The sequence below is a fragment of the Chaetodon trifascialis genome, chromosome 3 (assembly GCF_039877785.1).
Source record: "Chaetodon trifascialis isolate fChaTrf1 chromosome 3, fChaTrf1.hap1, whole genome shotgun sequence".
Lineage (NCBI taxonomy): Eukaryota > Metazoa > Chordata > Actinopteri > Chaetodontiformes > Chaetodontidae > Chaetodon > Chaetodon trifascialis.
Window position 1 is genome coordinate 28,822,404 of NC_092058.1, and position 27,767 is coordinate 28,850,170.

General features: G+C 42.2%; 1 protein-coding gene across 1 annotated transcript; it reads right to left on the bottom strand.

Annotated features, from left to right (window-relative positions):
* Positions 1 to 623: 623 nt before the first annotated feature.
* On the bottom strand, positions 624 to 27,453 carry mtmr14 (myotubularin related protein 14). Its single transcript, XM_070959836.1, has 19 exons — positions 26,615 to 27,453; positions 25,421 to 25,569; positions 23,789 to 23,897; positions 22,047 to 22,122; positions 17,759 to 17,819; positions 17,337 to 17,459; positions 16,657 to 16,730; positions 15,666 to 15,736; positions 15,498 to 15,572; positions 14,898 to 14,964; positions 13,488 to 13,573; positions 12,929 to 13,005; positions 11,563 to 11,599; positions 10,135 to 10,205; positions 9,839 to 9,897; positions 8,575 to 8,707; positions 7,366 to 7,542; positions 6,013 to 6,219; positions 624 to 4,246 (listed from the first exon to the last, which is right to left on the bottom strand). Exons 1-19 carry the CDS (start codon positions 26,747 to 26,749, stop codon positions 4,066 to 4,068), a joined length of 1,968 nt encoding a protein of 655 aa, XP_070815937.1. The 5' UTR covers positions 26,750 to 27,453; the 3' UTR covers positions 624 to 4,065.
* Positions 27,454 to 27,767: the final 314 nt, after the last annotated feature.

Consider the following 27,767-nt stretch of genomic DNA (forward strand, 5'->3'; position numbering starts at 1 on the left):
TGAAAGTTTAGTGTTCGTACCTCTGAGGCAGCGGGAAGATGTAGTTGATTAAATAACCATAAGCTGAGTTCAGGCCAGGTTTCAGCAAGCATCTGGCCCGCTCAGGTGCCTCTGTGTGGGCTGACCCCTGACCTCCAACTTTAACAGACATCAGTGTCCTATTGTCCTGTTAAGACAATTCAGTTAGCTTTATTTGCGTTTGACCAGAACTACAAAGTGTGAATTAGAAACATGCAGTTATATAACCGCTTCACACATTCACAGTAGACACAGAACTCCCATCTTCCAAGCTGTACTTAGAGGTTGTATCTGTGTCAAGAAAGACCACTCAGCAGCTCAGGGAAGAAGAGTGTGTGTGTAAATAGTTAATACATCTCACCATGCATGATAATGAATTAGAAGCACAAGTACAAACCTGCTGACATTAAATGTATTCATTTCAACAAGAAATAAATAGTCCCAAATAAGCTCTTTTTTCCATTTATTCACAATTGCCACCTGCTGCTCAGTTCACCTTTCATTGTAGCCTGCTGCCTGCCAACGATTACCAACACAAATAACAAAAAGGTAGAATTACTTAAAAATGCAACTGTGCAAAGAAGAAAACTCCTCACACAGACAACTTAGGGAGGAGTGCAATGCAGCATTTTAATGAGAGATTCTGAAATAAAAATTAATTTGTAAAACAAATAAAACCATTATATAATGCAACTGAGATAAAAATGAGGGATGTCATTTCACACCAGTGAGTGAAAAAGTGACAAACTGAGCGAGACAGTTGGGGAGGAAGTCACTCAGAATGAGACAATTTTCTTACAATGATCATTTTCAGCAGTTTGAAAATGACAATAATGCTTTTGCAAGTGCCCTGTGATTGGCTACTACAGCTACAAGCAGACAGCTGACATTATGCCAAAATAAAAAGAAATGATATGATACCTCGACTGATCTCTTTAGGAAAGATATCTTAAAAAAAAAAAAAAAAAGCTTAAGACCGTACAGGGAGGTGAGGCCATGCCTGGAAGTCTCAAGTAAAGCTGGACAGTTTGTTCTACTGTCAGTTCATGTAGGGGTACAAAATAAAACCACTTTGACAGCCCAGGCAGAGAACTGATACATGAGGTCATACGCAACAAATTCAGGAAGCAGAATTTGGCTTCAAATCTGGCAGAACACCAAATTTAAAAAAACAAAATGTGCTAATTTGAATTCTTTCTGAGAGTGAGATGTGAAAATCGATACCACAGTCTAACCTAGCATTAAGACTAGAAACAGGGAAACAGCTAGCCTGACGATGTCCACTCTGAAAAATACACCGGACTGACCAACACGTATCTCAGTTAACAGTGAGACGCTGCTCAGAGCTACTGGGATAGCAGATGAACAGTCTGATTGTGTCTGGTTTCAACAAACTAGACACATGAATGAGTTTTTGAGGTTAGCATGCATGTTCTTTAACTTCCAACAGAGCTAAGTTAGCTGTTTCCAGGCTAAATGCTTCCTGACTCTAGCTCTGTACTGAACACAGGGACATGACATTGGTGACAATCTTCTCATCTCACCATGGGAAAGAAAGTGAATAAATGTTTTCCCAAATTTCATAGCGGAATTATTCCTTCAATCAATAAAATCCTCTTCGCCTACAGTCAAGCAGAAATCAAAATCTCTTGTGTCGCAAATCTGGGGGTGAATGAAAATGTGTCCACTGACTCAAATCCCGTCTCATCAACCTTGTGTACATAAGACTCAACAGCCCGATATTACTGTAGAACAATGAAGACTTCATAGTTGTGAGGGATAAAGGGGCAACCCCTTCAGCTTTATTGCAAAGCTAATGCTGCAAATGCTCTAAAGTCTAAACTCTCATGAACAATCAGCTGCCACCCACACCCCAAGCTCCTAAAACCATTTAAGTAACAGAAATACACCTGAAACTGGACCAGAAGTAGAGATCTGATCCAGTGTTACTCAAGATAAAAAGGCACAACAAAAGGTCCTGAGGTACAGCAGCTGTCCAAACCGTTTGGCAACACTGACGAGCTAGTTTCAAATAAATCTCTGAACCCTCTGAAGAACATGACTGAAAAGTGTAAATCTAGCTGAGAGGAGCCCAGGTAGAAATGTCTGTGTAAGTGTGAACTGAAAGAAGATGCACATTTATGAACAGTTGTCTGATAATACAGAAGCTGGGCCGAAATCTCAGCACTGGCCGGAATCACATGGACCTCACTTCACTGGAGTCCAACCAGAAAGAACACTGAAAAGGCGTTCGGTTCACAGATTTGCTACCACAATGCTCAGTGCCTCTTGTGCTACCATGTCAGTGCTACAGAGAGAAGAAATGACCGGATATGGACTCAAGTAGAGGATATGAGATATTAGACTGGCGAGGTGAAGAGGTCATCACTTCCTCTCCTGGATTACTATGTCCAAAAACTGTGCTACATGAGGCCATTCAGGAATTCCGTCCCTGCAGATGTTCACACATCCACACTTTCTAAAGATGAAGAAAATACAACAGAACATGAAGGTTATCTATTGAAAGGATGGGATGAGATTTTCTTCAACGCTATCTTCCTCACATGCCACATGTGTGCTGATGGCTGTAGTCATCCCTTCTGTCCATTGTGGCTGTGAAGAGAGAACTCTGGAGTGCAACTACACTGTAAGAAACAGATGATGGCAGGCTTTTCACCCAGCCTTCAAGTGTGACCGTTCTTAACGGCTATGGACACTTTTGCCTTTAAACAACACTTCGTATGAATTACTTTGTATATTTGAGTTCACACCGAGGCTTCTAGTTTGCTTGAATCGAAGCACTTGTTGGATCACTGAACAGCGTATGAAACTCACAGCTTCCATCAGTCAGACTTCTGACAGTGGCAACAGGGAACTGGCAACTGACCCAGAGGGCAGAGGTGACAAAGCAGACAGGATTCGAACTTGTCTCACAACATCATGAATGCCTTCAACAAGAAAGTGTCTGAACGCGTGCCCCCTTAGCCCTGCGTGAACACTGCATGTTGCTGCACTCTATGACAGCAGGCTTTTTCACCCAACAACGTGTAAACCCTTTAGCCTTAGATGTAGTCAGGTGGCATAAAAACTAGTTTGTTTCAAGTTTAGTGAACCCTAACCCCGAAGGGATCTTGCCAAGACAGAAATTCATAATCAAGAATACAGAACATGATGAAACAGCAGGACAAAATACAAACTGCTGAAGCTTCATATTAGCTTCGGCTTAATAAGGACTGCAGATTTTTGTCCCCTGACTCCTACAGTGTTGTCATACTGAAGAGGGATGGCTTCACCTCCAGTGCAGACACAAGAAATGACTATAGCAGCCAATAACTCTTTCAATATACACGTGGCATGTGAGTATTGTATTAAAGGAGGCTTTTAATTCAACCTCATCCTTTGAGACTAAACCCCAAAGCTGTCAGCTCTGAAACTGATTACATGTTCTGAGTTCAAGCTACTGTGTCAAATGAGAACCAAAAAGAGCACATTAAATGCTGTCTTCACCGTTTCTCATCTTCAAATCCGCCTGAACAAAAGGACTTTCCTCTGCTTGGATCAGTTAAGAATAGCAGCACGAAACAAGAGAACTAAAAACACATCACTGTCTGTACATGGGACGTCACCACAAGGCCTCTTCAAGGATTTTTAAAAATTCTGAACAGATTAAAGAACAACAGAGGAAGGAAGAATACTTTATATTCTGCCTGTAACAGGTACAGACTCCATGGTCTCAGCCATTTACATTTCATTATCCCTTTTTGATACCGTGGCTGAAACCATTTCCCTCCCTGAATGTGACAGATGAACTCAACATGGAAGATTGAAGGTCCACAGAAAAGCTGGAGAAGCACAGAAAAAGATAAATCCAGGTATGTAAGGTTTAAAAACAAAATCAAAGGAAATTCATGAAAAAAAATGTAACGCTTCACCCCTGAATCGAACAGAGATGTTTGGCACTTTATTGTACTGAGTCCAGACAAGTTGAATCAACCGTGGATGGATGGATGGAAAGAGAGGGAGGGTCTGAAGTCACATTAAGTGGGTTCAAACGATGGCATTGGTGCCCCGGAGGCCAACCCCGCGGGCAAACTGCTCCAGCAGGCCAGAGATGGCACCGGAGGGGCTGGGCGCAGAGGACTTGAGGCCCACGGTGGAGCTGTAGGCTGCCAGGAAGACTTCCCGCACCGCCTCCAGACGGGCCTGACGCTCAGAGGGGAAGGAACACCTAGAGAGGAGACAGGAAGGAGGGAAGGAGGGAAGGAGGGAGAAGAAACCAGAGGGAGCAAGATAAGAAGACAGGAAGAAAAAGATTCCGGAGACAAAATCCTATTTTAAAGATGCTGTAAAAATAAAGAGAACGAACAAAAAAGATGAAGTCTGCCAAGAAATCAGAAGAGAAGAAGAACAGTGACGCCGGTGGTTTGGATCAACCCCACTTGGGCCACAATGTACTCCTGAATTAACCATCACAGAGCACACGTGCGTGCGCGCGCGCGCGCACACACACACACACACACACACACACACACACACACACACACACACACACACATCACCACTAACTCTCTGCCTCTCTTCCTTCTTCCCAGTTCCTCTCACTCCTTCTGAATAAAGCTGGATAGACGTTATTTGCCTTTTCCGACTACAAGCGATGCTGGCGGGACACACTCAATTTGGCAGTCAGATCAAGCAGAAATTAAAATGTGTCCCCTGCTGAGAGCCGAGAGCAGGAGGATGAGTCAGAGGAAGAACCCGGTGGAAAATGCATCTCCCTTGATTCTCCTCCTCATCTATGGCTCGGTTCAGTGGGGGGGCAGAGATCAGTGACAAACTCTGCACGTTCCTCTGTCAAGACACCATCTCTGCTAAAGCATGTTCATTTCTCACATGAGCACATTCACAAACATTTCCCTTACTTTTTTTTGGAAGAAGTGCACAATGACCAAGACGTGTACTGAGCTGGACACGAGAATTCATTTGTTGTGTACAGGCAAACATATATGGTGATACTGCACACATAGAAGGGCCGCATCACATAATGAGCAAAGGCTGCTGATCTGCATGTTGCATTCATGATATAGTTGCTCTCATTTAAACATTGTGCTGTTTCTGTTGTCAGACAACTGAACAAGTGTAAAAACAGTTTATCACAGCTCACATACTTGTTCACCAGGCAGTGGTTCCCAAACTGCTATACTGCTCTTAAAATCATGATTTTATGGTCATCATCATGATCATCACTGTCTGACAACTGCGCTTTATGTTTGGCGATGACAGAAAACTAGAAGCAACAAACGGTGGTCTTTAACTTTCCTGTCACGCAGTCTCCAACTGTGATTGGGCAAGCTTTGTTTCAGCTCACTGATCACTGTTTTGTAAAAACTTTGTTCTATGTACACAATAAAATGCCAGAGAAGTTCTGTTTTCAGTAAAGAATTAGACAAAAGGAACATTCATCTGCAGTGACACCAGATGAAAAGTCAGGAGGTCACTAAAGTCAGAAGGATTAGCCCTCTTGGGAGCATACATGTCTGCACCAAACTTCATGATAATTCCTCATATATCTGTTCAGATGTTGGTTGGCTGAAATGTCAAAGCTAAATAAAAATAGAGCCATGGTAATTCACAAATGCTCAGTGAATGCTTTGAAAAGAAATATAATGCTGAACTTCTCCTCTTTGTCAAAGTGGTTGCAGTAATAGTTAATGTATATGCTAGCTGATGCTTCACAGAGAGCAAAGCCATCATCCAGTGACAGAACTTGCCAATTTGATTGTAACACTGACACTTGCACCATTCAGGGTGAGCTTAGTTTCATCAGTAACAACAATGGAAATAGATGCACAGGTTTCCTCCAGACATGGGAGGTGCTAAATCTCTGCACCAAACCTACACCTGAACTGAACCACCTGTAACATACAGAACTGAAACTTTTGATCCCATTCATTGAGCTCCAGCAGAAAGCCTGACTGGAGGGACAACAGTACTTACATTCGTCCACTGGGTCCTTCATCCTGAAAACTGAAGGGCAGGGGGGAGTCGTAGGCAGCAGCCACAGCAGATGAGGTGGAGGAGGCAGAGGCCAGAGGTGGAGGGAAGTGAGAGTGGTCATGGATGCTGCCACAACCCGAAACTATCTGCCAACTCCCGTACTCTGTAGAGAGGGAGGAACCTGACCGAGCGTAGTCTGCAGCTAGCCTGAGAGACGGAGAACAGGGAGACTTAAGAGGTAGAGTCCTGTCTGTGAGATAGTTAACAAGCATGCAGGTATTCACAGGTCTTCCTCACTGTGTAATGAAACAGACATGCAGACACTAAGCAGAGTGGCTCCGCTGTCAGAAAAGATGGGCAGACATTGGTCATTGCTCATTTCATTCGCTAGGCAATGCAAAAAATGGACATGATGCCTGCCAGCACGTGTGACCCATGGGAGGCTCCACTAAACTTAGCACCCTCACACCCAGCCAGCTTTAAATCATCTGTCACAGAGTTAGGACCTGTGGTTACGTACAACCCTGACACCCTCACTCATTTTACACGCTGTTTTTTGTGTTTCCACATTTTTCCACAAACATTTATCACATCTTCTGCTTCTCAACATGCCAGCCGAGCTGAAAAAGTCAAGAATCTGACACATTTGCTCCTTTTCTTCTTAATTTCAAATTCCTGGCTTTTCAATTACAAATTGAAAATCTGCATAAAAACAGGAAGGTGGAAATCTGTTTTCGTCGACATCAATAAAAAGGTTAAGACTGACTGTAGAAGAGAACTCCTGTTAAACCACTACATGCAGCATCATGAAAGTACTGGCAGACAGACACTTTCCCTCAAGTGGTCTGGGAATAAAAACATCCGCAATCTGTTTGTGCAGTCTTACCTCGACCCACTTTGACCCCATACACACTTTATTCTGCTGCTTGGTAGAGCGATGTTAAAATGTTAAAATGTTTTGACAGTGAGGATGGAAAAAGAGCTCAGAACTTCAGAGGAGATCTTCCTCTGCGTTGAGCTGCTGAGGGCACCAGTAAGAATCGAGGTGTATGTCTTTTCTACAAAGCTAACAGTAGAATCAGAGGCTCAAGCACAGCTGTAGGCTCTCACACAGTTCTGATCTAATCAGCAAAAAAATAATCAATATACATATAGTGTGAACATGAGACTTTTTCGCTGTCCATGCATGAGCTGCACCTTTAAGCCACAAGCTCTGTTGGTACACTGGTTGGTAAAATGGAGAAAGCGCTGTGACTGGTGATCATCCAAAATTTACATCACTGAAGTCAAGTGTGCAAATAAAAATAAGATGACATGCAAGCTAGACTCGATGATGGAGTTGTATCGACTCACTTTCTTCCAGGGACAGCCAATGGGCTGCTGCCAGTGCGTGTGATGCCGTGTTCTGATTGGTTGGAGGAGGAGGAGCTGGAAGACCTGGCCTCGCTGAGTGGATGGTAGAGGTGCTCTTCCAGAGGGTTCTGTTTATTCCACACTACCATCTGAGGAGAGGAGGTGGTGCCTTTTCTCCTGAGGAGAGAAAGAATACATCAACATCAACATCCACAGACGAGGAGGAGGAGGAGGAGGAGGAGGAGGACTGCATGCAGCATGGACTGCTTGGGATGCAACTTCACCAAATGACTGATATTGGCCTTCAATTCTGAATAAATAAGAATAATAGCTTTGTGCTGATTGAAGGTTATTTTGACTTTGAGATAGTCTTTCAAGATTTCATCCGTAGCACACTATGTACATAAACAGTGTATTTCTACTATTAACCTCACAATCATCGAGACTGAGGACAACATGGCCACCTCCAATGCCCCACCCAAGCCCTGAGCACTCAACCCTTACTGTCTTTATGCGATCTCATCCATATCATCACTGTAAGCATCTGAGTGCTGTGAAGAGAGACATTTCTGACGACAGAATATTTCAGTCTGCATGTAGTTTATTATTGACTCCCTGTAAAAATTTGTATCTGCCACATTTCGATTATTTGCTCTTTTCATTGTTGTTGTGGAATTCCACTGTCATTACCATTTCAACATCACAATGCAATGCATTGTGGGTTGTTCCCTGAAGTAGGGTGTACAGAGTTATGGCTCAAAAAGTCAATCAGAGAGCACTGGAGCACCACAGTGTGACAGCCCTGAAGAGAGCGTGACTCAGAACCTGTGAGTCCATTTAAGTGGGCCACTGATTGCTGCTGTGATAACCTTCCATGTTGTAGGATATGGTCTCAAAGTATTACTAATGGCTGTGCAGTCTTTTTCAAACTCGTGGATCTGCTGCTCATACTTCATTGTCTCACTGGCACCTGAAGCAGCACGCCCCCACCAGCACAGCCTCTTGTGCTTTTTTAACGCAGTGCTGTTTTCAGTCTGAACACTGAGGTACATGTTGTTCTGTGGGTTGGTGCTCACGGAAATACTCAAATTCAAACATACCGATAAAATATGAAGGATAAATGTGGATCTATCAACTCTGAAAAAACAAAAAAATATCTAAAAAGAAATGAATCCCTGATTTTTGTGAGCTTGCATCTGAGATACTGACCAGCTGGCGGCCTGGGGCTGACTGGAGAACAGGTCCACACTGTCGTTGGCGAGGCTGGAGGCGCCGCCTGCCTCCTCAGTGATAAGAGAGAAGTCGCTGCTCAGACTGGTGACGCTGCCGCGATCCCTCGACTCTGAAACCAAACACACGGCAGGTTCAGGCCCTGAACTCCAAACACCTTTTTCTAAGAAATGCTGAATGAGAGATTGCATTGATTTACAGAAGCCAGCCCAGAAGTGACATCATGACTGGCTCCATATTGACTAACATTAATGGTGCATTCCACCCAGAGGAGGTCCTGATATTGTGCATGTTGAAATATTGGAAAACTTAATGTGACTGAGACATTGTTATTGTTCTAACTTACACCTGTGCTTTTCCTTGTACGACATGCCTAAATGTCTGATCTACAGTCCACACTGTCCCGGGGAAAACACGTTGATCAAAGAATCTTTCTGGCACTGCTCAGTGTGAGCACACTGAATGCTAAATAGTCTTCTATCATTACAGCAAAAACGTGGTACAAACATGATAAGAAGCCATTTCTACCTGTGAAACTGATAAACTCAAGACTCTCCTTAAAGTTAAAAGTCTGCAGACAGAGCGGTTTGTGATGCAAGAAGTTTTGGATTCAAGCAGTGCAATTTTCTAAAGAGATGAAAGCGCAGCGTTATCACCAAGAGGCTCATTGCTTTGTCTCTGGCCCGGCACCGTCTGCTCGCAGCACTCAGAACCTTTGTTATTCCTCATTGCATCACACCAGAGGCAAGTGGCAGGAGCTCCCAGTGCTGCTGAAGTACATTGCCAAGAAAGACTTAAAGATTATATAACAAGATGGACTGAGAGGAAATAAATGACATATTTAAAGGTATACTGTGCCGGAACTTCCTAAAAAACTATGTATAGAAAAGTAACTGCTCTAAATCACCATATATGACCCACGAGAAGTGTGGTGGAGTATTTATCTGCAGACACTCGCCCTCTCTCTGGATTTTCTTACTTTCTTTTTACTTTGCTGTGTTCAGCAAGCCTCTGAGCTGCAGCCTTTGGGCAGCTGGTGTGTGGCCACCAGCCAATAACAGAGCACAGGTGATGTCGGGACTTTATGGAAAGGTAACAACCAGCTGCCAGACCGGTAGCTGACTACTACTCTAAACATGATAATAACCTAATTAAAACATGCACGCTATCCATCAAAGGCCTATCAGGAGTACACTGTATGCAGGCCTGTGTGGAAGGAGGCATGTATGAGACAGTAACTTACTTAACTGGCAGAGGTCTTCCACAGTGAAATCACTGTCTTTGAAGTGGGAGTTTTTCCTTCTAAGAGAGAAAAGAAAATGATGAAATAAGATCCGAGATCAAAAGAAGAGAAAGAAGGCTGGATTCACACAGTCCATGTTTGCTCATTCACCATGTTTGTTATTTACTGGATGAGTGTTTTCCTATAAACTTCAGCAAGAGAAAACTAGAGCTAACTATAGCTTTCTAGGAAATATTTCCCAAGAAAGAAAGAAAGAACAGACGTATATAAAGCATAATAAAAAGTGAGAAACACACCTCTGTTTCTTAACAGCAGAGAACGTCTCTGAGACAATGTGCTTCAAAAAATTGAAGCAAAAAAAGAAAATCTGAGGGAGAAAAAAACATATGTGATCAGAGAAACACAGCCATCAAACATCAATCAGTGCATCACAAGGTGTCCTAATACATACTGTCCTTTCACATGAAACCATCAGGTCAAACATCTGAGCTGAGCATGCCTAGGAACAGTGTTCCAGTGTTCTGCTGACACTGCTCTACATGTCGACAGGAGCCTCTCTGCTACACTGATAGATCTCTCCCTCTGTGATCATTGACTGTTGATGTGAAATAGCTATGGAGTAAAGAAGCCTTCTCCCTTTAATGCTCACATGGCTGATGCCAAACACGGTGCGGAGTCCTTTAGCTTGTCAGCACTGACATTTACAGTCCGACCGATACTAGATTTCTGGGGCGAAGCCCACTCTCCCTATTTAAGACAACGATAGTGAAAAATGTGTTCTTTCAGAAAAGTGACCATGCAACTTTGGAGCCAGACATCACATTTGAATATTAAACTTGTCATTGCTTTTAGCAGAAAAATGGGATCATATCTGGGATTTCTGTGCTGAAATATCTTGCTACTCACAAACACATCTGGAAGTTAATACAACATATTAACGTGAGTTTGTCTTCTGCATAAATTCACATGTATTTAGTGCAACAGTGCAAACAACACGTTCTGTTTTACTACGTATTGGATTACTATTACAACAAAATATCTGTACAAATGTAACAAGTCGTTACAACCTTAACACATATTTATCTCAACACCACAGCCAAACAAAGGCACATCACATCACTTAATACACATCTCAATATATGCAAGTCAAAAACAATAAAAACTTCCTTTCACTCTCAGCCACAACAATTACAATGATAATAATAAAGTGTTTCATGTACTCAAACAGATGAGCTTGAGGGGAAAATACATAACAAAAAACTCAAGCTCCATCTTGGCATCAAAAGTACTGCAGCAATGTGTGGATTATCTATAGTCTCTCAGCATTTCAGAATTTCTAACATTAAGGAAACAAGATATTTCTGGCTGCCCTGTAAAGCAACCAAACAAAAACCTGGAGATGAAGCTGCAATTTCTGTAAAGTTCATAAACATGACATCATTTTGCTTGGCATTTTGAATCACAGGATTTAAAAGTTTTCGACCATCCGTTGCATTTGCTGTATCATAAATCTCTCCACCCAGCTGCTCTGAACAAGCTGATTTTTCATTTCTGCTGCCTTCTCAAAACCTGACTGATTGCTAGAAATGTGTTTCAACCTCAAAAACTTCCCACAAGGAATTTTACTTATCAGTCAGGATGATGACTTGTTGATGCGTGTAACATCACGTTCTTGTCAGTCTCCTTTCAGTAAACAGGAAGCACAGTAAAAATAAAAAACGTACCTCCTCCCCTTTGGAGAGTCGATCTGGCAGCATGTGACTGGAAATACATACAGAAAAATGGAGTGCATTAAAGAATCTTTGAACATGAATGAATCCTCTGCAGCTGCATCAGTTGACATTTTTGATCTGAATACTGAATGAAATGTGTACAAGTAGAGAAAGTAACTGAAATCAAATGATGATTTAACCACTGTTAACGGTTTCACTCCAGCTTCTTACTACTGAAGCAAAGTAGTCAACAGTGACCAGGCCATTGCTCAACTGTTCAAATGTCGTTTTCCAGTGTCCTGACGAGCATTAATAATGTTCCATTCAGCTCACTTGCATTGGGTTGGCAGAGGAAGTTTCACAAAGTAAAACCATAAAACCTCAGCATATGAAATTACAACTAAGGCAAGGGAGAAAAGGCTTTTGGAACTAGGCCGAACTGGCCCTTTAACTCAGCCAATCAAAGCATCAGTCGAGGACTTCACTGGGGACCATGATTCGCTCTGGATTTTCTCCCTTGAACATGCGCGGATGACTTCAAAAACCAATTGTTCAGAGACTTATGAGCACTGGTGCAGGATCTGCTATTCTCCCCTGAGAGTGACTTTGTAACAGTGATTACAGCTATTCTGGTGCTGCTGACATTGTTTATGTCCATTAGAGAGCGCAGAAATCGAAAGATTACTCCACAAATAACCTGGAGTCCAAATATGATTCTGTTGTGACGGATGAGATAAAGTACAGCAGATACAGCACCTCTGGGTGCTCCCTCTGCCTCTCTGCTTTGTCCAACTCCTTCTTCACTGATCTCTCTCTCTCTCACACACACACACACACACACACACACACACACACACACACACACACACACACACACACACACACACACACACACACACACACACACACACACACACACACACACACACACACACACACACACACAGTGTCCCAAGCCTCCTGATGTATAATTACATGGGCTAGATGGCAGTGAAGGGGCTTCATGTGAGACTGCCTCTGATGAGCTCAAATTGGAGAGATCATGCTGGTAATTATGAAAGCAGAACCTCAAGAGGCAGAGTGTATGAGAGAGAGAAAATGTGTAGAGTGGGAGAATAAGAGATATGGTCAAGAGCAAAGCCAGAGCTGTACTACTTGCCCGATGTTGCCCCAGCCCCCCTTTCCCACTGCTCCCAGTGATTCCAGTGCTTCATTAACCGGCCACTTTTCAATTATGTGTTGCAAACATGGTGCATCTTAAGCCAGATGGCACCGACAAGTTGCAAATGCACCTCTAAAGTATTTATACCAGCTAATGCGCTGTGAGCTATGGTTCATGGAGATGTCATGAAATGATGATAGTGATGAGTATTTTTACCCGAAGAGGAACCAGTCGTAAGCGATGGTCAGATAGAGGATCTGGGCTGGCTCCAGGCTGGCGTGCACGGCACCGTCCTGTGAAAAATACATGAGTCAAACATTTCAAACATCCCGTGTTAAATAAAACACTATGGGCCAATCATCCACAGTGCGTCAAGCAGTTCCGGACACCCAAACTGGATTTCTTATTCTGTTTGAAAAGCACTCCATATGTGTGGTCTGTGGTTTCATGAGAAGCTTCCAGTATGAACTGTGTCTTGAGGGAAAAAAAAAACATAACTATAACACAAGGGCTCTATTTTTAATGAAGGCAGTGGAAACAGAAGAGACTCATTAAAGCCTGTGTTTTAAATGGTTAATTCGTTTTATGTGGAGAGGTATGAATGAGGATGGGTGCTGGGGCCACGCAGATGGATTCAGCGTGGAATTACTGAAGTCACTAATGAATGTTGGAGGGGCACAATGAGCTGCTTGGTGACTGGGTGTCATGTGGAGACACATCAGGGAAGAATAGAGCAGTTAAAAAGACAGGAGGAGGAGAAAAAGTAAGAACTTACTGCCCACAGAGAGAGCCTGAGGAGCGACACAAACAGAGGCGTTCTGTCCCAGCCTGATATGCAGTGCACCAGGAGGCCACTCTCATCTGAAACAACACACAACATCACCTTCCAGACCATCAGCAGCACTGTATACTGCTCTGTGCAGGATCACAAGTGAATTACGAAGAGACGGGATTTATCATTTACAACAGAGAAGCACGTCATGGGCACTAGAAGAGAAAATCAGATGAAACAATACCGAGCGATGAAAGTGGGAAGAGAGCAGAGCAAGATCGTGAATAACAACAAGCATATTCAGTGTGCAGTGGGAAATTTAAAAAAACCATTTTCAAACTATCCTTAAAGGAGCAGTGTGTAAGATTTATGTAAATGCAACTGACATATTATCACTTGATGAAGTTGTGATGGTGAATATTAAAATAAAAAAATTGTTTAGTGTTAGTTTTAGTTCTTTGTTGGGAATTGTGTTTTTTTATGGGTTCAATTGCTTTGTATGTTTTCCTCCTTTTCTTACTGCTCTTCCTTTTGCAAAAGCTCGCTCTGTGATAGGCCTCAAACAAAAAGACTTACAAGTTACCATCCTGATTACATAAGGTACTTTAAAATGGAATCAAATTAATAATGATATATTTTGATTAGGCAGAATATGGCAAAACATTTATGCACCCTAGTCACGTGTCACAGGCTTTCTAAGCAGCTGATTAATGCAGTCAGTCATCTATTCTGCAATATGTGTATCTGCAACTCTCCTCGGGGTATCAGCATAGCTCTTGTTCTGGGCCACAGCACTGAACACTTGAAACAGGTGAATTTAGGGAAACAAGCACCACATGTTCCCATTTTCTAGAGCTGCAACTAACCGATTAGTTTCTGACTGATTAATCATTCTGTCTGTTAAATGTCACAAAATAGCTAAATGCAACTTCCCTGAACCTACAGCGACATCTTCAAAATGTTAATTATTTGTGACCAACAATCCAAAACAGAAAAAAATCTAAATTACGATTACATAAGACAAAGATAAGCACAAATCTGCACATTGAGAAGCCGAACCAGAGTGACTCCGGACTGACTCTTTGTTTGAAAAATGAATCAAACTATTAGCAATCATCGAACTGAACTATTCAATTACATAAATACTGATCAATATTATATTGTCAACTATTCAATATAATTAGCTGATTTAGAGAAAACGAACTGTGGCAATTTTGATTTTCTCTGTATAAACAAAAATTTCAAAGCCTCACTTTGACACCTGCTAACAACTGGGCTCTGCCTTTGTTGTAACATTTGTCTACATGGATATTCAGTACAAGAATAGAATAAGCAAATCAGTCATTAGATGCAGTTATTTGCCATATTATAATTTTAACCCAAGACTCCTTCTCCCTCAAACACACCACCTACCATCACTGTTGATGATGTGGAGCAGCAGCTTCAGGTAGTTCTGGGTCTGCTCCACCAGGTCCCATGACTGAACACACACACACACACACACACACACACACACACACACACACACACACACACACACACAGTAAATACAACAGAGAAATGCACTGCTTGCATAGTGAGGTTTTCCTTTGCATTCCCCTTTTAAGGTGGAAACATCCTCAGTATCACGCAGTGTGTTCTGCATCAGCTCCAGCTCTTTGTTTAACCAAATGAAATATTCAAACCCACATCTCTAAGTTTTTTTTATGGTTGCACTGTCATTTCATGCACATTTCCCAAAATTCAGCCTTATCTATATGGTCGTTTTGGATTCTAAAATGAAGTTCTGTGGGTTCGAACCACGTTTGGCTGCACAGTCATCGTCACTGAGGTTTGAACCACACTATGACTATCACTGTGTGTGTGCAGTGCAAGTGGTTGTGGATCATGACCACAGCACTTTGCAGGTTGGACGACAGATGGCACTGACACACCACAAATAGTACAAAGAAACAGTGAGTCACAGCTGGTACAGTGTGTACAGCTGAGTGAAACTGTGTGAGGAGCGGTCACCTGGTACTGAGTCCAGTCAATGTTCAAGTTCTGAGTAAAGCACACAGGGATTGTCAAAGGAGCATCCACATAGTCCTGTCAGTGGAGACACAGTGATATCAGATTAGTCCAGCAGAGTCAAACTCGTGCATAAATGCAGACAGAGCAGACTGACAACAGCCTCCGTACCTGATTCCAGTTGAACACCAGACCCTCTGCTGTGTAGTCTCTGTCTTTATAGTCCTTAAAAAACTCACACCCTAAAACAAAAAAGAAAAAATATATTCACACACCTTCAGCACACTGGGTCATGATTTTTAGAAGAAGCCACTGAATGTGATCATTATCTTCAAAATTCAAGTAATAAACTGTTAATACGTGGTTAGTGTGAGGTACAGGTACAGGCAGCTTTGCTCCATTTAGATTCTATAGTGATCAAACAGTGCATATGCATCGTTTCTGCTGCTTTCCTTTCAGGGGTTATCGCCAGGGATTTTCTACTATATGCTCTTTTGTAATGGACTTCTAAAAGATGATTTGTCATCTTTTTTGTGTTACAGGGGTCTGTTACAAGACACAAGTTAGGTATCTGGATTAAACAAAGATTCAAAATTTGATTGGCCTCCATAGTTTACTCAAACAGACCCATTCCTTTCCATGTATTAAATCAAGGAAAATTAACCACAGTGGGGTTTCTATTATCTTTTTTGTCTTTTTGAGTCCCAGGGGGTCATGTATCTACAGTTCAGTAAGCACAAAATCACTGCGCAGCCCAACTCTGTCCCTGAAGACTCAGTTAGACAAACAGAAAAGGCAACTCAACCAGTGTATACAGCCCAAGGCCGACACCAATACAGACATTAAAGTATTTTAAAAATCATAGCAATACTGTATATTGGTCGATTTTTCAGAGAGCTTTATGATGAGGATTTGTGAAATCTGTGTTTTGAAACAACTGTGACCAAGGTGTATATGCTGAGGAGGATTTCTTTCAGTGTAAAAGTAAACTTGTCAGTGCTCTCCAGTGGACGATCTGCAGCATGACTGTGCCACAGTGTCAGTGCACCAATACCTACATATCCACAGTAAGCTGTTATCTGCTGATAAACAGTATCGGCCCAGGCCGCGTACCAGTGAAGCTCAAGTGGAGTGAATGAGCACGTTAACGCCAGGAGTTTACCTGGGTAAGGCACAGAGAGCAAGGTGAAGTCTGCATAGCGTTGGGCCTTGTCCGCCTTCTCAGAGGATGTCACACTGCAGAAACAGGAAGAAAGACACAAAACGCCAGATGAGACGCACTGTGAGCCTTCATGGGCGTGTACAATATTTTTACAGCAGAGAGGGCCTTTTACGGCTCATCACAGCTCCAGCAGTATCAGTGTATATTTTGCTACATAAGTTGGGCTTTATTTAACATTTTGTGACACACTGACTACAACCCACCCTTGATTGTTAGTGTGTGTTCCTGAATTGAAAGTAATACATTGTACTGAAGTTATTTCATGAAACATCTATCTTTAAACTGCTGTGACACAGCAAAATTGGCTACTGCCCATCAAGTTCAGTGAATTAGTCCTTAAAATACCAGAATGATGTGACAGCGATTGCTGAGCTCTACTGTATATACACTGAGCTGGAAAATAAAGTCTCAAGCCTGCCCAACTCTGACATAATCATGAGCACACTGAATACACTCAAACTCAATTCATTGTAGAATCTGCAAAAATCTGAAGCAAATAATGAACACAATGAGTCAATATTCAGATGCCTCCCGTAAGGTTTCTACCTACTAAGTCCAGAGGAAAAGATGACCTAAATAACAGCCAGAGTGTGAATGAACTAGTCCATGCTGTTCCTTACTTCAGGCCAAACTTAACCTTCTTGTTCTCCACCATCAGGTCACAGATGTAGCGAACCGAGAGGTAACGTAGCAGCTTAATGTCGTGGCCTCGAACCTTGTCAAAGAGCTGGGAGTCCCCGTTCCTGAGCAGAGGGAAGGAGGGAGAGACAGAGCGTGAGGGAGGCAGGGGAGGAGAAGGAAAATTCAAAGAGAGAGACTGACAAAAAATGTCTTTGTCGAGGCAGATGTTTTACCTAGATGAGAAGTTTAGAGGTAGTCTTTCAGACAGTAACGTAGACAGTACATAACTTTTAACATTGAGGTCATTCGTTGTTGTTTTAATCCTGTCACAAGTGATTAGTGCCACATGTCAACTTAGCTCACAGACAGACCAGTGTCTGAGGTTCATTGTACACTTATCTAATTCAAGTGATGTGATTACCTGACTGCACTGTCGTCCTCTGGAACCTCCTCAGACTCGGTCCACGTGTCATCACTGCCCCCTGGAAAAAAGTGTACAAGATGAATAACTTCAGTGAGGATAATGACTCAAACTTACAGTAATTGTATTTACAAAATAATTTTACACTTATCCTAGAATTTATTGCCCCTCACTATTTATCTCAATCATTCTTTAAGAGCTACGTACGTTTAAGGGACCCTTATCAAAAACATATGTTTATATAATACATTTATGTTGACCAAACTGTTACTGGCTGATATATTGTTACGAACTCTTGAATATCAACATCTGTTCAGTATATGTGAGGCTCTGGGATGTGTTCTACATTTGACTACATTCCAAAAGGTTTTTGTGATGAAAATAGGTTGAACTGCAGACAGGTCATAGGCCAACACCATGCTTGTAACTGATGGATGATGATAACATACCAACTACTACACCAAGCTAATCATGTTTCATTTTAACACTGACAGATAAACCAAGCACAATGTGCCAGAAATTGAAAAACCGCTGACACATCATCACCCTTGGATTCGTGGGAACGATTTCTCCGTTTAAGTAAAGGTGTAACTCAGCACACCTTCTGATCAATTGGAATATATTAATCATCTTCAGTAGATCTGCATAAGCCGCTCGCACTCCCAGCAACTCATCTGAAGGACTTTTGTGTTTGTCATAATAAATACAGACAGGGCAGCTGACACAGCAAGATTGACTCAGCACACTCCCAGCTGTTTGTTTGGGAAGGATGCACTTTCTGATGGCATTTAGCTCTTGTTCTCATGGAGGTTGAATGCACTTATTGTAAGTGCTTTGGATGAAGGCATTTGCCAAATGAATGGCGGTAATGTAAAAGCCCAGTCAGCAAACTGGGTATGCAAGCTTCCCCACATAACTTCTTTTGCTAATAGTTTGTTTGGGCCATATGAGAAGTTCAGGGAGGGTTTGTACCCGTTCTGGCCACAGATCGTCACAGCTTCAGACCGGTGCAACCTGAGCACAAGAAGCTGGACTTCTCTTTGGAGTGTTCACATATAAGAAGCAAGAAGAATCATTTGTGTGTGTGACAGACTCATCACATGATCCAAGTGGTCAAACCACTTGGCAAAGCCTCTGTTTTGTTTTCTCCACAACCCCAAAACAGTTCAGTCCAATTCAGTTCACAACCACAAAAAGAAACAGTACTCAGAAGTCCACCACAGATCCCAACAAAGCTCCACCAAGACCAGCACCTCAGGAGGAAACTCTGACCTGGAAATACACACATCCACCACAATATTCCTCCTCCTGACACAGACTACAGACAAGAGGCTTATGTTTTAGTTGTATACTGCAATAATATTGTATGGTTGTCAAAATCCACTTGGGATCCACTGATTTAGAGGATAATTTCAGTTTATAACCAATTGACACTGCAACAAGCAAAGCTAGAATCTTGAAGACTTTCATTGAATTGAATGACTGTTAAGCCACAAGCTAGCCTCAAATGAATGAACACAATACCTCCTATTACTGATAAAAGTATTGCATTATTTATATATGTGCAGTATTATGAACTGGGAATTGATCTTGACATTCCCACAAAACAATGCTAATGCAAACTGATCATTTCCTACTGCTGCATCTTCACATTAAAAGCACTGAACTGGTGAAACACAATGCAAATGTGTCAATGAGTTACCACCATCATCCAGCAAAACAATCATCTACAAAACAAGATGGTCATTTCCTGCATTTCTGACAGTGGATCAGTGTGAAATATTTCAGGGGGTAATGGAGCATGAAGGAGCAGCCACAGTGAGCTGTTAGAAGAGCTGCAGGCTGCAAACCTTCAACTTCTCAGCGAGGTAAACAACTTCTTTCACTGTGCTCTGCTGTTTGCAGACTTATGCTGTGTGCAGCATAAAATCAGATCACTGTTGCTCACAGAATGATGGACCAAGACTAATTACTGCCTGACTTCTTTATTAATACAACATTAGTTTGTTTTGTTGCCCCCAAGAACCATGTGACCTGTAGTGCTGAGCTGCATTCACTGTTACCCTCAGTAACTACAGGTGTCCCCAAAACTACCAAACAATGACTCTTCCAGATTACCACTTTAACTCACTCAGAAGCATGAGCAGGCAGACAAATAAAATCAGCAGTTTAGTTGGAACTACCTTACAGCTATTTTGGTAACTGATTAATCATTTCGGTTGTTTTTCCAGCAAATAGCCAAATGTTTGATGGTTCCTAAATATTCTGAGGTTTTGGACAGTTGGTTGAACAAAACATCTAACAATCTGACCTTTTGCTCTAGAATATCCTGACTGGCATTTTTCATTGTTTTCTGACTTCATCTTTTGGTCTGTTTCATAAACCAAATGACTAATCGATTGAGAAAATAACCAGCACATTAACCAAAAGGGGTGTGCAATATGGCCAAAATCTTCTCACAGTGTATGTCATTTTATATCATGGCAACGATTTATATCACAGTGGAGTAATTCAGTTAGGAAATGTTTTAAAATAACCATACCGTAAAAACTAGATAGATAGATAGATAGATAGATAGATAGATAGATAGATAGATAGATAGATAGATAGATAGATAGATAGATAGATAGATAGATAGATAGATAGATAGATAGATAGATACTTTATTTATCCCCATGAGGGGAAATTTGGGTGTCCAGCAGCACATATGAACAGATAAAAATAGATAGAAACACACATTATCGATAAAATATTAAATAAGATCATAAATTTATCAATTAATGATATGCAACAGTTAAACAGGAGCTGTTATACAGTCTTATGGCAGCAGGAATGACTGATCTCCTGAACCTCGCAGTTAAACAGCGTAGGGAGAGGAGCCTGTTGCTGTGGCTGTTTCTCTGAGCTTCCAGAGTCTCATGAAGAGGATGACTCTTGTTACTGAGGATGGCGTGCACCATCCTCCTCATCCTCCTTTCCACCATGGATCCCACTGATTCCACCCTCCCGCCCATGACAGAGGCACACCTACTGATCAGCTTATCCAGCCTGTTACTGTCTCTAACAGTCAGCCTGTTCCCCCGACAGGCAGCACCACAGAGGAGAACACTAGCAACCACAGACTCGTAAAAAACGTGCAGCATTTCATTACATACGTCAAAGGACTTAGGTTTGTTTAGAAAGAAAAATCTCTTCTGATCTTTTTTGTACAGCGCACTCGAGTGCACGGACCAGTCCAGTTTGCTGTCAAGGTGCACTCCTAGATATCTGTAAGAGTGAACAACCTCAATGACCTGTCCATCAATTGTGACATGCAGACAGGGGAGTTTCTTCCTGCCCAAGTCCACAATCATCTCCTTGGTCTTTGATGTATTCAAAATAAGACCATTCCTCTTACTCCAGTCAGTGAATGCATTGATGAATCCCCTGTATTCCCCTTCAATTCAATTCAATATTCCTTTATTCGTCCCTCGAGGCGAAATTTCCAATTTCACAGCAGCATCAATAAAGTGAATAGAATGTTAAAAGACAACAAGTGCATGCAAGTTAACACAGCAACTATATATAAAAGGGTGGGATAGAAAGAGAAACTTCACCCTAAAAAAAATGTAAATAGTATTTACAGACTGTTATGTACCGACAGACTTTTATGTACCGAAATATTGCACAGATTATTGCACAGATTGTTTCACATGTTCAGTTCAGTTATTGCACAGATTATTATTATTATACATTATTGTACCACTTACTTCATCCTCCCCTTTCACACATGCCACAACTGTTGTATCATCAAAATATTTCTGAATGTGACACGACTTGTAGGCAAAGTCAGCAGCATACAGGGTAAAGAGGAACGGGGATAACACCGTTCCCTGCAGGGCCCCAGTGTTGCTCACCAAAGTCCTGGAGACACTATCACCCAGTCTAACATACTGTGGTCGATCTGTCAAATAGTAGTGCCTTACTGGTGTTTTTATAATTTTGTCATTATTATTATGTCATTATATAATTTTTTCATTATTCATTCAATATAGTATGAGCTGGACAGGCACGTTTCTTTATACTGATGACTTGGTGATTCAGAATAAAGCTAACCTCCGGCCATTTAGAGGAACAGCAAGTCCCAATAGGAAATGTTTGACAGCTGTCTGACAACTGCTGCAACTATTCACAGGTCAGAGAGCACACATGGAACTGAAACCTCCTCCCATGGAAGACGAGTCAGCCACAACTTCCCCTGTTTAGGCTAAATTAAAGTTGTGTGTGTGTCTGTGTGTCTGTGTTGTACCTGAGAAGATGTAGTTGTAGCCCGTGCGTCCGTACAGTTCCCCCCATCCTGCCAGAGTGGACGACCGGCATATATGCTGTAACGAGGAACAATCAGGATCAGTGTTGTTTTACTGCTCGTATCATCCCGTAAAGTTACAATCTTTTAGGCCTTTTCAGCTGTAGCTCAGCTCAACTCAACTCTGCACATTCTTTTTTCTTTTTCCATTGTGCAAAATACCTGGCAGCAGAGCCTTTTTTCATATCATCTCAGACAAGATTCCAAGAGAGCTGAGTCAATAATGTGAAAACACTGCAGGCCACTCATTGGTTAGGGGATATAGTCACTAAAGTCATCTCTCACACGGTACAGGATGACAGGACATCCCAGACAAACCCAGCATTTTTTAAATAGTGAAGCTGCCAACAACTGCCACTTTCCTTTCTCACTCAACCCATATAAGTGAGCTGAGCTGATATTTAAAGGGGGTGTATACCTACTCTGAGATATCCTTTCAATAAAGGCAGTATAGCTCCTTTGTGTGTGTGTGGTGGAGCAAATGAGAACGTGATGGTGAATGTGAGTACAGCAGAGGAAACGGTTAGCAGTGAGGCTCTCATTTTATCAATGGTTTGTAGGTTACAGTTTCCCAGTGAATAAAGGCTGCAGCTTTTCAGGAAGTTGAGCTTCAGTGTGCTGCTGTTCGAGAGAAGTACCTGGAAACAAAAGCGAGTGGAGTTGTATCACGCAGAGGAAATGCAGTTATTAATAATCGTGTCACCTGTCCAACCTAAACATACAGAAAAGAGGTAGTGCTGGTCACAGAAAGTCTGCTCATTTGATTCTCAGAGGCAGTGACACTTGGAAGTATTTATTTTAGCTCCATGACCAGCCCTGGTTCTGTCCCTGTTACTGTGTTTTATCACAAAGGTGTCGTGCTGCTACAGTCTTTGACTACAGTTTCATAACAAACACACTCACCTTTAGATTTCAACTAGGCTATGTTTTATTTGAGAGGAACTCGGACAAAATGATGTATTTTAATTTCCCATTTTTGCAGCAGTCACAGCAAGGTTTCATTGTTCAGGCAACTCAAGCACCCATGCATTTGTAGTTAAATGAGCATTAATGGTGTTGATGGTCTTGCCATCAACACCATTGTTAATCACTCCCATGTCAGGAGAGGGTGTCTTCCCAATGTCTGTGAAACTGTGAAATGTAATGTTGAAATGTAAATTTGACTGAATTTTTTGCCAAGAGTTTTAACCAACTGACAAAGAAAAAGGCTATTTGCATGACTGGCATTGATTTCATTTTTGTAACTGGAGAACAAACAAACCAGACTGGTACACAAGATGTAATGTCGGAGGCAATGCAGACGCTCCACTGTTGCTTGTTTGCACAGATCCCTAAACCTCTCTCTGCCTCACACACACCTGCTGCTGTGATTCACAGGGTGTTCAGGTCTGTGGTGCATGAGGCACAAGTGTGATTCCTTAGGTGTGTTGACACTCCATCAGTGCAAACAAATGCTGTTGTCAATGCAGCCTAAACCACATGGATCTGATGTCATATCGGGCTCTGGAGTTGTCTGCATTATTTCATCGGTCGTCTAAATATTATTATTGTTTTGCTGTTATTTGTTCACAGTGAAGACAGAACAGGGGACACTGCAATTGAAGAGAGAACTTGAACACAACGCCTTGGAATCTGTCAGCTTGTTGAGGGAAAGCTGAACCTATCTTCCAGGTGAGCAGCAGTACCTTGCCATTGTAGAGGATGACAGGACAGACGAACCTCCCTCTGCAGCGAGCCAGCTTGCTCCGGTTCACCAGGTCCTGCAGCTTACTGATCTGCACTGTGCTCTCAAACCTGCACACACAGACCGCCATGTTATCCATCGGTCATTCTATTTCATCTTTCAATTTAATTAAACAGTCATACAGATAATGCAATTATGAAGCACTTGACATCGCTGTCAGCATTGCTGCACTGCAGAGTCAGCTGAAACAACCCATCACTGCTCACACTGGATTGGTCTGATTCTCTGACATGTAAGTTACAGTTAAGCAGAACATTCAGCCGTTCACTGATAGAGACTGCCTGTCTGCTGCTGTTCTGGGTCTGAAAGCACAAACACTGGAGTGATTATCTAAAGGGTTAAATATGTTACAGCGTACATTCAACAGGCCTCATGAACATCTAATGTGATCAAGAGTGAAATGGTAATAAGCAGGAAGGGTTTTCTCTGACTGAGACAACGTCTGCATTAAGCTGTCTAAACTTTCAATGGCGATTTGTGTGTGAAGACAGTGTGTGTCCACATTAGTGTGTCCAGGTTATTTTTGTAGTTATGTCTATAACAGGAAACACGTGAACTACATGAAAACAGCTAAATGTATTCTTCTTTGTACCCGTTTGAGTTGACAAACAACAAAACAGCCATGATCTGGTGAGGAGTGGGACAGCCCAGCAGATCATCATTTCATGGTCGGGAAGTTGTCTGACAAGATCAAAATAAATACATTACATTACACACAGTACATTTGAGAAGCTGAAACCAGAGATTTCTTGGAAAATGACTGAACCAATTAATCGATTATCAAAATAGCTGCAGTATAATTTTCTGTGGACTGACGATTTGTTGCAGTTTAAATGCTTTTATTGTTTTTGCATCAAAGTGGTAAAGCCTGTTCTTTCAGGTATCTAATTCACTGGATAAGACAAACAGCAACAGCTTTTCCCCTCTGTGCATTTTATTCATACACAGTTTCTCAACTGAGTTTTCATTTTGATTAAAAACTTATTTTTGTCAATTAGATTTGTCAATTGTTTCAACACTACTACATACTCCATGTCACTACACATAATAATGCCTAGAAACCACATTGTGAATGAGTTTATTGCCAACTCTGGTCCTACTTTGAATAACTGAAATTCCCAGTTTATTATTTTGAATCATGGGAAATTGCAGGGCAGACTATGAAATGGAAGCATTATGCTGTGAGGAAACATATTCTGTGCACATGAGGGATTTGCCAGACAGGGAGGCCTTTTCATTAAGAATATGAAAGTCTGCAGCTCATCCATTCATCCATTTCCAGCACAACAGTGGAAAACAGTTGAACTGTATTAATCAGCAGTGAAAAATAGGGATTTATTGAATCACTTCATATTTCCTATTTCTGGCAACAATGTGTCCTCATGTGACAGAACAGTCATTTTACCCTTCTGCTGTCTTGATATGATCAGAGGGGCTGGAGATGGAGGCTGACCTTTGCTCCCTGCACTACAGTAAGGTGTGCAGGATTAGAGGAGTGACACAAACAAACACAGGGGTAATTGGTAACTGAGTGGACTGGACTTTGTATCTGAAAATGATGGTGGAGAGATACCTGTCTCTCTCAACATCCGTGCATTCATACTCCAGGAAAACGATCTGCCGGGGATAATGGCCGCACACTTCTCCATTGGAGTTGTGGATGATGCTGTACTTGTAATCTCTGGCGAATAACTCCAGACAACGCTTCTCTATCAGCTCCACCTGAGGGGAAACAAAAACAAAAGTTATTCTCGTGGTTTAAAAGAACCTAATCTTTAATCTGGAAAATGACAGACTTTGGGAAAGGGTCCTTCAAACATCAAACTAAATGGTTTGCTAAACTTGATATTGCAAGGTCTGGCCACAGAGTCCAGTCTCACCCCTGTACAAGCCTGTTTCCAAAAAAGTTTGCACACTGTGTAAAATGTAAATACAAATAAAATGTGATGATTTGCAAAACACACATTTAATTGACTATAACACAAAGACAACATATCAAATGCTGGAACTAAGAAATTTTATTATTTTTGAAAAATATATTATCATTTAAAAGTCCTTGAAACAGGGCTGTAGTTTGCATTATTATATTAGACACTGATCAATCACACATGTCTAGGTTTTTATACAGAAGGTATATCCACAAATATAAATCAGTCACGGATCTATTAAAACCCCCTAAAAGTAATTAACACATACTGTACAAGCAGATCCAGATGTTCTGTGGCAGATGGCAAACTTAGATGCAAACTCCCATATCTACCAGTGGAGGGAATATCTCATACATATTCAGAGTCACTCTACTGAGTGTGAGGTTTAACACCATTCATGTGTGGCATTGACGGTCATCAGAAAAACTATATTCTGTTGGGTAAATGTTAAATGCACTTAGCTATGCAGTTTTTCAACAAAATCTCATCCATTTGAGATATGAATGAAGGACGCGAGCACAGGAGAGGGGCTACACAGACAACACAGACATGCATCAAAATAACCCCTGGTCTGAGGTAGAGCTGTGTCTATCCATAACAACACTGCCCATTCTCCAAATTAAGTCCAGCTTGGTGGATCACATACATGCCGAACTGAGCAGTTCATCCTTAAGGTTGGTCAGGGGTCATGCATCACTACCTACAGTATATGCTGCTTGGCTGGTGAACAAGGTCACTTTAATTCCTTAATTCCGCAAGGCAGTTCGGCTTATCACACACAAAATAATGGGAGATTGTAAAGTAGCTATAGAACATCGAATACTGACGCCAAATCTTACCCGCGGAGTGACTTCCTTTGCTCTGTACTGCATCTTGGAAAACAAATCTATCAAATCCGCTATTTCCTCGCTCTTTCTGACCGACAGACCGATGGCCGTGAAGCCGCCGGCCGCGGAGGGGGAGGCGGCCATCATAGCGCCACGACTCGCGGTGGTGGCCTCTAGCCGAACTCGACCTCCTTCAAACACCGCAGAGCCTTGTCCGTTGGAACGGGAAGACCGACCAGGCCATCCCTTCCCAGCCAGCTTCTTCCTGACTGCCCGCTTGAGGGGGCCAGAGCCGGGGACTCTTCCTGAATTCAGGGCACCGGCGAGCTGCTCCACTCTCCGAACACAAGTCTGTAGCCAGCCCGCACAGCCAGCCACTCACAGCACGGCGGGGATGCTACGGACTTAGCACTAGCTAACAGGCTAGTTCAGCTTCCGTGGCGTAGGTTGGTCTTCTCAACTAACCCAACTCCTGGTATACTCATTTGAGACAATGTCAGACTTTTGTAGTCCTCCACATCACCACTGTTTGGTTTGCGTTTCTGACCGCAGGTGAAGAGATGCCCGACCCGCAGCACCACCTAACTGAACTCCGAACAGCTGGAGTCAGGAAATCTCCAGGATCCTCCCCGGCCTGCTCACGTTTCCTCAATGTCACGTCTTCATGTATCCTGAGAAACCACGACCATGATGATAAAAGGATGAAAGTTATAAAGAAGTCAGTCCTGTGGCTGCTGGGTCTCACTGCTGCATACGCTATTATGGACGAAAGCCCCAGCAGTGCAGAGTGGTGTTGCAATCTGTGTACTACAGTCTGAAGATACATCGGGCAGTAAACAGGAAGTTGTCATGGCCACGTGACAGCCACCTTCCCCTTTAAATGACGTCTGTTGTCGGTAGGGGCGAGCTCTGATGTTTTGGACGGTTCGCAGTTGTTTACTTAGAAAATCCTTTCAAGAAAGAATTATTTAATGCAATAATGGAAAAGCAACCAGAACATCCAGACAAGGAACTGTTATATTCTCATGAGGATTCAAATTGATGTGCTATGGTGCAGATTGCCTTGCGCACTGTTAATCTCAGTTTAGATGTGTACTTAAGAGACATCATGGTCCAGTGTGATACTTGTTCAAGTGTCATGTGGAAATTTGAGACCTCCTGGGTA

Coding starts and splice junctions, on each gene's coding strand:
- mtmr14 (XM_070959836.1), bottom strand. CDS start 26,749: ATGATGGCCGCCTCCCCCTCCGCGGCCGGCGGCTTCACGGCCATCGGT. Junction 25,570..26,614: donor CAAAGGAAGTCACTCCGCGG/GTAAGATTTGGC, acceptor GTTTCCCCTCAG/GTGGAGCTGATAGAGAAGCG. Junction 22,123..23,788: donor TCATCCTCTACAATGGCAAG/GTACTGCTGCTC, acceptor TCCTCGTTACAG/CATATATGCCGGTCGTCCAC.